Below are 9,922 nucleotides of genomic sequence, written 5' to 3' on the forward strand. Positions count from 1 at the left end.
AGCAATACAATATTTTGATTGAATTTTAAAAAAAACGTTGATTGAATTAAAAAATAATAATAATAAATTAAAAGCAACGATGATTTTTTTTGTAATTTCTTTCAAAACGTGAATTGATTCTAAAGAGATTGAATATATATATATATATATATATATATATAAAACCTTACCGTTGCATGATTTCTAATGCTTTTAACTATCCTTTTCCAATGGAAAATATTTGTGAGAGAGCATTTTTTTCAAATGCTCTCTCTAAATATTCTAGAAACTCTTAATGGGTGTAAAACCTTAAAGATGGGTTGGACAGGGGCCCATCTTCTCCACTAACCATAAGGCGGGTAAACAAATAATTTTCATTTTAAAGTGTACGTGTTGGGTACTCTTATTCATGCTCTTATTAATGCTTCGCTACCTCTTCTCTTTCGTTCGTAGAGTCGCACTCGTACACTGCACGCCACTCCGTCTACGAGCCGTTAAGCCTTCCCAGTACTGTAATCATTCTCCCTATTATTGCTCTTCTCTCGATTTCTTCCATGTAATCTCTTCTTTCTACGGCCTCGCCGAGTCGCCGTCGTGATCTCGATGTCCGCATCGCTTGCTCCCTCGAGATAGCCTTTCGAGGCAGGAGAAGTCGGAGTGCTTAGCTCTTGAGGAGCCACAGGAAAATGCACCATAGAAGCCGACCACGCCGTCGGGAGGCACCCCCAGCTGCGGCGGAGTTCGGCCGGCGTCGGGTGTCAGTGAACCCAGCTCCAAATGAAGGTGTCCTTCTTTTAATTACTCTCTCTCTTGGAGCTCCAATTTGTCGCCGAAGTTTTGATCTTTCTTTAGGTTTTGGAGTCGCTCTGGATAGGATTCCCTTGAACATGGAAAGCTAGCATGCTTCTGTTTCGTATCGTTTCGTAATTGAAATATTCCGCTTTTTGGTGTGCCCTTTGGGGGGAAAACTCAAAAATGGGTTTCTTTTATTTTATCTGTGTGGAAATATGTGACCTTTTCGATCGGATGCTTGAAGAATGAAGAATCCTATACTTATGCAACAACTTCTTGTTTCATTCAATTCTTCTTTTTCCCAAGGCAGATACTCATGTTACTTCCTTCTGCCATGTTATTTCTATGCGTAGTTTTTTTGGAAGAGATTGATTCTTTAGTTCCATTGCCGTTTTCTGTTTGAAGTACGCCAACACAATGTGTTCGACTTGCTTTGCTGTTTCTTTTGTCTATAAAAAGCGGTTTTCGGCACCCGGGTTTGGTAAAGGTGATGGTGTATTTACTTTCTCAGCTTTGATGGTCATTTTCACAATCCCCGTCATCTCATGCCACTATGAACTTTTTTTATTTTTTATTTTTTTTAATGTACGCTCTGTTTGAAGTGCTTTGTTCGTATGTGTCTCTTGCTAGCGCGTTTATAGCTGCCTCAACTCTTGCAAGGTTGGATTCCCATATATCATAAAGAAAAGAAGAATAGATTACTCATCTGCAATTGTACTGTTACTTGTTGAATCAAAGATGTTTAGGATGCATATAATTTAGAATCCTCAAGTGAAATTACTCGTTGAAACATTAGTGTCTAGTACTGGGGAAATCATACTATGATAAAACTTACTTTCTGATCATTATTTGAGATGATGCAAACCTGAAATTTTTAGTATGGTGGAATTTGAATGTTTTAAATTATTTTCTTATTTCAGATCATTATGATTTCAGAAAACGATCAAATGCTACTAGCACTGCAATTGATTCTGGTTATATCATGGGGTTTTCAGCAGAAGAAGATACTGTAAGTGAGGATTTCCTCATGGTTTTGCAATAAATCTCATTGTCAAGTTCGTTTGATTTTTTTAGCAGAGGAAGATTCTTTAAGTGTGAATTTTCTCTTTATATTGTTGTATCACAAAATTGTAATGATCAATTTCATTCAATTTGGCTGTGGGAAATTTTAGATTTAAATGTTGGCCTTCATGGTCTATTATAAAAACAAAACAAAAAAGAGCAACGAATCAGAGTTTAATTTATTTGTTTACAAGAGATGATGTTCTTATAAGGTTGGCAACATTTAATACTTTTACATTAACTCTGTTTGGTGAATACCTTTTTTTTTGACTTTGTATATAGTGCTTTCAGTTCACTGATTGTCCTTCACATGTACTGAAATATTGAATCGAAGGCCTTAAGTGCAATTCTGTATTGTTTTGCTATTTTCAGTTTGCTGCTATGATAAAGAGAAGCCCATCCAAGAAAACCAGTGAAGTTCTGATAAAGGATTTGATAGAGGAAGAATTGTCAAAAGGGAAAGTAACTAAGCATTCTTCACCCAGTTTAATTGCGAAGCTGATGGATCTTGATGCATTCCCCTCTCTTGTCAAACAAAAAAAGAATATGGATAGCCCAATTTTTTGGGGAAATTATGTGAAAACTGAGGACCATTCAAAATGGAGAAATAAGGAGAGACAAGAGCTCAAACATGTTCTTCAAATAAGCAAACCAACCAAAAGTAAGAAGCATTCAAGTCACTCTGATATGAGGGCAAAACATAGACAAAGAGCATATGAAGATTATGAGAAGAATAAAAGGGGTAAATTTATGGATATAAATAGGCAATCACCCATTGAATTGTTTTACAAATCTAAAGAACTCAATGGTGCATTTGGAATTTCAGATTCAAGCAGGGATCTTTTTCTGGAACTTCTCCAAGATTCCAACTCTTTATTTGCAAAGCATCTTCAAGATCTGAAACATGCACAGTTATCTCATCAAAGTAAGATCACAATACTAAAACCATCTAAATGCAGGACTGAGAATGGGAGGAATAAAGTTGGTTACAGGTCATCCAGAACAGAAAAAAGTAACAATAGGTTTACTTATATGCATCAGGAAATCACAGGCTCTTGTAAGACACATGAAGCAAGACCTAAAAAATGCCTCTTTGAAGAAGACACGGGTTCTCTTCCATATAATCCATTGGCACCACAGAGGGGCAGATCCAAACCTGCTGTTCATCCTGCTCATATTGTTATCTTGAAACCAATCCTTGAGAAAGCACAAAAGGTACCAGACGCTAATTTTTTAGACCACGATAACCTCTGGTTTGATTCCAAAAAAGACAAAAAAATTGCAGCATCTAGAGCTCAGGAGTTCTGTGACAAGGAAGAAACTGGTCACATGGTAAATGATGCAGAAGAAAACTACAGAAGGATCACTAGAAAGATGAGGCACAGCAGGAGTAGACTTAGCAAATTGGATTTTAGCCCTCCAGTTGCTGAGTACACTGGAGATGGGGACTCATTGACGATGCTAGACATCACAAAGCTTCCTGATTCTGCAGACCCTTGTGGGAATTGGAGAACTAGATTAAGCCCATTATCTATGGCTTCAACTAAATATTGTGTGAGCATGGAGGATCCAAACCACCACTATTTGGAGAGAGGGAATGTGACCCAACTATTTCAGAACTTAGGGCTTATTTCTCGATGCTCAAGCACACATGGTGAAGTTCTTGAACTATCTGAGGAAGAGACTCCAAGGTTTTCTGTAGATTTTTTGCATAGGGAAAATATATCATTGGAAGCTTTATCTAGAGATGAAATTCTCGGTAGCTGGAGCTTTCAATTGGGTATTAGCAGAGAAGATTCCCCAAGATATGGGAGCTCCATATTTTCTCCAAGATCCAATTCACTTCCGGCTTCATGTAGTCCAAAATATAAAGACAGAAAAAGCGTTGGTAGTAGCACCACTGAATTACCAACAGCTAAACAATCCGAGCACCCAAACTACAACTATCAACTGGCTGGCTATGTTGCAGAGGAAAATATGGCATCTGAACGGGAGATCCATGTCAACTCAGAAGGACTTAGAAAGAGAATTCATGCAAAAGATCTTGTCACCAAGACTAACTTAAATACTGCAATTACTAATCATGCCATCACCAACTCCAAGAGATATCATCTAAATGATAGTACTTTCATTTCTATACCTGGAGATGAGGTATGGCATTTGACTACTCAGGAGGAGCACGCAATGAAGTCTGCATTTCATGTTCCACTAGACAATGGATATGGTTATGTTAAGGATATAATACTTCAGGTGCCCCTCTTCCATTTTAGTTCTTTGGTAAAATTTTCTTTAATATATATAATTATTTCTAAGAAATATTATAATTTTACAGCGATTTAGAGATTCACTCCTTTCATATTATCAAACAGATATGCAGCAGACATGTCTTCGATATATTATATTTAGATGCACAGAAAGTACTATCATGTGTCTTTACACTTTCACAGCCATCACTTAACACTTGATAGTTTGTTACAAACTTACACTCTTTTAAGTATTTTTTTTCTGTTTTTTTTTCTTCTAATTTTTAAAACCTAATTTCATATCTTCAACTACTCCAAGAAAAAGACTCATTTATGGTTTCATGAGTTTTTAAATCAGATTCATACGTTTATGCTATTATAACATGTATGACTATAAATTTTTAAAATGCAAATTCTTCTCTCCAGAAAAAACCAAGTGGTCATCCTCATGGGAAATCGCTTCCATCTGACTCAAATGTTGCAAAATCACAACCTCTAAGCTCCAACGACCTTGAACAGCCTAGTCCAGTCTCAGTTCTAGAGACTCCATTGGAAGATGAAACTTACAGCTCAGGTTGCTTTCACAGATTAAGTGCAGATCTTAAAGGCAAGTCTAAATCTGCAACTGATTTTCTTCTCCTGAATTTTATAGTTTGTATATATTAACTAGTTTGGCTGAAGTGCAGAACTCCGAATTCAACTTCAACGTCTAAAAATGGACTCAGGCGCTACATGTGCAGAGGAAAGCCAGGTTCTTGTGCTGAGTGATGAAGATTGTGCAGCAGGCGATTGTGAACTTCTACCTCTAGGGGATTTACATGAAGTAAGATTCAAAGATGTTGATGATAGAGACTTCACATACCTAGTTGACATACTTTTGGAGACAGGTATTCAAAGTGTCCATGATGACAAACTCATAAAAGAGTGCTGCTGTCTTGGATTTGCTTTTGACCAATATGTTTTCGATAAGCTCGAGAAGAGTTACGATGGAATTTCTTCATGGTCAAGATCAGAACGCAAATTGCTGTTTGATGTCGTAAGTTGTAATCTAGTGGGTTTAGTTACTAGTTCATACTCAGATGTTTGCCTTGGGATGCCCACATCAAAGCTATGTCTGCCAACATACAACAGTGAGAGTCTTGTTGACGCACTATGGCAAATTGTGGTGAAGCAAAGGAAAGAGATACAATGCAGTCAGGAAAAGATGATCCTCGAGCCAGGATGGCTTGGCTGGAAAATTGATGCCAATGTCGTCGGGATAGAAATGGAGAGGTTGCTGAATGCTGATCTGTTGGAGGAACTTGTCAGTGAGCTTCTCTTATGACAGTTTGGTGCCGGAGGTTTCATTTTCATCAATCCATCCTAGTTACCTCTCTAATTTACCAGCAAACGCTAAATGTTTAGGAGTAATGTCTAGAAAATAGATCTGCACCTCCACCTGTTTGAGCAATAAAATTTAACTTCATTGGAGGTGATCACGAAGACTATGCGTCAGTAATATAAATATGTAAAATTTTCAAATAAGTAATTATATATCCTATCAACTTTAACACTAAATTCTCACAGAAAAATAAAAAAAATATTTAACACTCAATATTTGACTGGGCTATACTCCCGGGGCCCTACGGCCTTGAAAATGAGGAGAAATGAAGAATATGAGAGATAGAGTAAGAATTTTGATATCAGCCCAGAGGCATGCAATAACGTAACGTATCTATCATAATTCATACATATGCAAAATATCCAATCAATTAATATATTCTTCTACGTTATTGATCGTTAATATATTCATCGTAGAGTCACTTAGAACACATACAATTCAATTAATTGATTCTTATATATCAGAGAATAATTTAAAAATAAAATAGTTTAATTAATACACGCACACAAATTCTTTGTTTTTATTTTGGCCCCAGAGGTAGAATCTTCTCTACGCTGATCGATCGACCAAACAACAATCCTCATTTTTTCTTTGTTAGACTTGATTTTGTCTGGAAGAACACCACAAGTTTGGGAGTTAGTTTAACTCTGCAATCAATTTATATTTAATTTCTATACGAACCTTCAAACTCCCACGGCCATACGTTGGGATCTGCTTTTGTATAGGTTGTATGATCGATGACTTGGAGATTTTAATTATTTAGACATGTTTTGTTTGTTAGTGCGCTATAAATGGTGACTTTAAATGTAAGAATTGTTAACAAGTGTAGAGTCTTCGTTGTTTACTTCTGATGATCTAGAAGTGTTCAAAATGCTCTCATATTATTTCTTTTTTTTTCCCCCCCTCTCTCTCTTCAAAATATAGCTGTTTTATGTATCTAGTCCTTATATTCGATAAATTTGAAATAAAATCAGAATATATAGAGGAAAACCCCATAAATTATTAATTTCAATGGCAAATTAAATGCGAGCATGTAATTTCATTCATTTTATGGTTCAGTTGAATTCGACACAGTCTCATGCATTTTTCTTATCCCAAATAAGACCAAAAAAAAATCCATCTCAATTTTCTTAAAATAAATAAATAAATAAATTTGTAGATGTATAGCTTTTAGTTTAAATAATATGGTATAATAATAATAATAATAAGCTCAAGTGCCCTTATATCAGTCTTCCCAATTTTCACAAATGAACTAATTAAATAATTGACTGAGTAAAAATAAACAAGTAGATATACCTCCACTAGATAAGACAAGCTTGACCCCATCTACGTTAGGTAGACTCCTGACTTAGAGGAATTAAATGCGTAATGTTCAAACTATGCCAGTTAGACTATTATAATCAAATTTAATTTAGTTGTCAGCATTTTATATAAATTAAAGTGTAAAATATAACATTATATTATTTGACTGAATTAGATATAAAATTTTTTTATCATTAGAATAAATCGAAAAGTATTTAAGATCCAAAAGCACTCCACATAAATTAGATAAATAATATCATCTGTAGTGAAGGTGTGGTTGTCTATTGGCCAATAAATTACTCTAGTTTTTTTTTTTTAAAAAACACAGTTACTTACCTTCACTAGTTTTTTTTTCCTTTTATTTTATATAATTTAAATTTAGGCAGATTAATTTAATTCTGAAAGTAAAGGATCTGGATTCCAGGTAGCTTCCCTCGGTCACTACTTTTCTACTTTGTTTTGCCTGGTCCGCAGTTGAGAAGACTCGGTTGCCCAAGTCCCAGATAACGAACGATCTCATCTCCCCATATATTTCAACAGAAATCGAGGCTTGTGGCGTGCTCTGACAATTTTTTTAATAATTGCAACGGTCAAACGGAATCTCCAACAACTCAGGAGAGGAGAGTGGAGTTAATTCCTGTTTCCAAAATCAAGTGGCAAAACATGAATATGTTTGTCTCAACATTTTTATCAATTTATGTCAGGATCATGAAAAAAATAAATCATAGATGATTACTAATTTTTGGAATAATGATTAACATAGGAAGACATTTATCTTAGATTTATTGAGATTCGAATCTTAAATTTTATGATGATAATATCTTATGGGTTAATCATTAGACCCATTCGAGATAACTTGTTTTCAGAATCAGAGAGAGAAAGCGGTTGGAGTTCTTTTTTAATTATTATTTTTAAATTTGAAAACTTGCATTCTTGTTCGATTGAAGGAGTCCACGAATAAAATAGCGGTTGATACTGCTGCTGCTGCTGCAGATAGAGTCGTCTATAAATACCAATACCATGATGGTCTGCACTGAAGCTTAGAAACAGATTAAACAAGCATGACGAGGAAGGGGTTGAGGAGCTTCTTGCCTTACTCCTCCTCATTCGGTCGGCTGCTTTACCACCACCACCACCATAGCGGCAGCCCGTCGCCGGCAGCGTCTCCTCGGCCTCTGCAGCAGGCTTCCTCGGAAGCGCTGATGGCAGAGTACATGGCGGCGGAGGAGGCGGCGGAGGCTATAGTGACCCAGTGGCGCCCGGACGCCAAGATTACTTCTTTGTTCCGTGATGATCGCGCGGAGGCACGCGAGTTCCTCGCCGCCGTCCGTAGCGTCCATAGATACATGCTGTTCGTTGTCTCCGCCGGCGATTCGCCGGCGTCCAAACCGGCACTGGTAAGAGGACAAACGGTGTTGCAGTGCGCCATGGACCGCCTCGAGAAGGAGTTCTATCGGATCCTTGCCGCCAACCGCGACCGCCTCGACCCCGAGTCCCTCTCCATCCGCTCCTCCACCCGATCCAGCGTCTCCGACGACGCGGAGGAGGAGGAGGAGCAGGAGGAGGAGGTCGATGGTGAGGCGGCCATCGCCGTAGCCGACCTCCGAGCCATTGCCGAGACCATGATCTCCGTCGGGTACGGCAAGGAGTGCGTCCGGGTTTACAAGATCATCCGGAAGTCGGTCGTCGACGAGGACCTCTACCGCCTTGGATTCGAACGGCCGGCGCCTAATTTGCATGTCCACAAGCTCGATTGGACGCTGGTCGAGATAAAAATACGATCTTGGATCGCCGCTTCGCGTGTGGCCGTCACCGCCCTGTTCGCCGGAGAGAGGATGCTCTTGGACCACGTCTTCTCCGGCTTCGACACCGTAAGAGAAGCCGTGTTCGTCGATATCGTCGGAGAGGCGGCGAGGGAGTTCTTCCGTTTCCCAGAGCTGGTGGCGAAATCCAAACGGTCAACGGAGAGGATTTTCCGGATCCTGGAGCTCCACGAAGCCGTCTCGGAGCTGTTGCCGGAAATTAAGCCGGTGTTCTCGTTCGTGTCGACGGTCACTGTCCGGGACCAAGCCCTATCCTCGCTCGCTAAACTGGCCGAGCTCGTCCGCGATACTCTCGCTGAGTTCGAGGCGGAGGTACACAAGGAGCATTCCAAGATGATTGCTCCGGGCGGCGGGATTCACCCGCTCACTCGTCGCACGATGGATTACATCGCCAAGCTCGCCGACCACGATTCCACCCTCGCAGAGATCTACGCGGAGTTCCCATTTCAAAAATCTACTCTCCACCCGAATTTCTTTTTCGATGCGTCGGACTCTGCATCGGCGGCGGAGAAGACAGGGGCGCCGTCGTTTGCGTCCTTATCCTCGTTTTCTTCTTCCTCCTCCTCCTCCTCGTCCTCCTCCTCCGGTAATCGATCGGGGATCGCCGGTCGGTTGGCGTTGCTGATTCTGGCGCTCCTCGCCAAGCTCGACGGCAAGGCGGCGGCGTACCGGCATGCAGGCCAATCATACCTTTTCCTGGCGAACAACCTCCAGTACATCGTGAACATGATCCGCCACTGCCGGCTGAGGGGTTTATTAGGCGAGGAGTGGTTGGCGCGGAACGCCGCGAAAGCGAGGCGGCATACAGCGGATTACGAAAGGGTGTCGTGGGGGAAGGTAGCAGCGGAGGTTCCGTCAGTGGAGGTCGGCGCTGGAGTGGCGCGGGTACAGATGCGGGCATTCGTGGCGGCGGTGGAGGCGACGTGCGCTGCGCAGGCCGGGTGGGTGGTGGCGGACGCGGGGATGAGGGAGGAGGTGAGGGAGGCGGTGAGGGAAATGGTGCTGCCTGCGTATCGGGGGTTCTACCAGCGGTGGAAGGCGGCGGTGGAGGAGGGCGAGGCAGCGAAGTTGTCGCCCGAGATTGTGCGCCAGCGGCTCGCGGAGCTCTTCTCCGGTTCCGACGAAGCTGGTTCCGGTTCGTTCTCGAGTTCTTCGGAGTCCCGTTCATCCCGGTCCGAAGCGTCATCCAGGTCCCTATAAGATCTAGGCCGTTGCTGGTAACGAGCATGGGAATTCAACGACTGATTCTTTTTCCTAGAATCAATGTATTATTTGTCACTAATAAATTGTAATGGAATTTACATAAAATAATTAAAAATTAGATTGCATTCTGAAAATAA

The 9,922-nt window shown here is 40.5% G+C and overlaps 2 protein-coding genes across 4 annotated transcripts; both read left to right on the top strand.

The window, feature by feature from the left end:
* The first annotated feature begins 285 nt into the window (after positions 1–285).
* Positions 286–5,633, top strand: LOC122036197. 3 transcript variants are annotated; one of them, XM_042595454.1, is made up of 6 exons: positions 288–762; positions 1,692–1,780; positions 2,206–2,575; positions 2,660–4,083; positions 4,503–4,683; positions 4,763–5,633. In XM_042595454.1, exons 1-6 carry the CDS (start codon positions 666–668, stop codon positions 5,398–5,400), a joined length of 2,799 nt encoding a protein of 932 aa, XP_042451388.1. In that variant the 5' UTR covers positions 288–665; the 3' UTR covers positions 5,401–5,633. The 3 variants fall into 3 exon arrangements, with proteins under 3 accessions (XP_042451387.1, XP_042451389.1, XP_042451388.1); XM_042595453.1 differs by having other exon boundaries at positions 286–762; positions 2,206–4,083; XM_042595455.1 differs by having other exon boundaries at positions 286–762; positions 1,708–1,780; positions 2,206–4,083.
* Positions 5,634–7,820: 2,187 nt separating this feature from the next.
* Positions 7,821–9,782, top strand: LOC122036220 (exocyst complex component EXO70H1-like). Its single transcript, XM_042595487.1, has one exon. The coding sequence runs from the start codon at positions 7,821–7,823 to the stop codon at positions 9,780–9,782; it is 1,962 nt and encodes a 653-aa protein (XP_042451421.1).
* The last annotated feature ends 140 nt before the right edge of the window (positions 9,783–9,922 follow it).

This window comes from Zingiber officinale, unplaced genomic scaffold, assembly GCF_018446385.1.
Source record: "Zingiber officinale cultivar Zhangliang unplaced genomic scaffold, Zo_v1.1 ctg134, whole genome shotgun sequence".
NCBI lineage: Eukaryota > Viridiplantae > Streptophyta > Magnoliopsida > Zingiberales > Zingiberaceae > Zingiber > Zingiber officinale.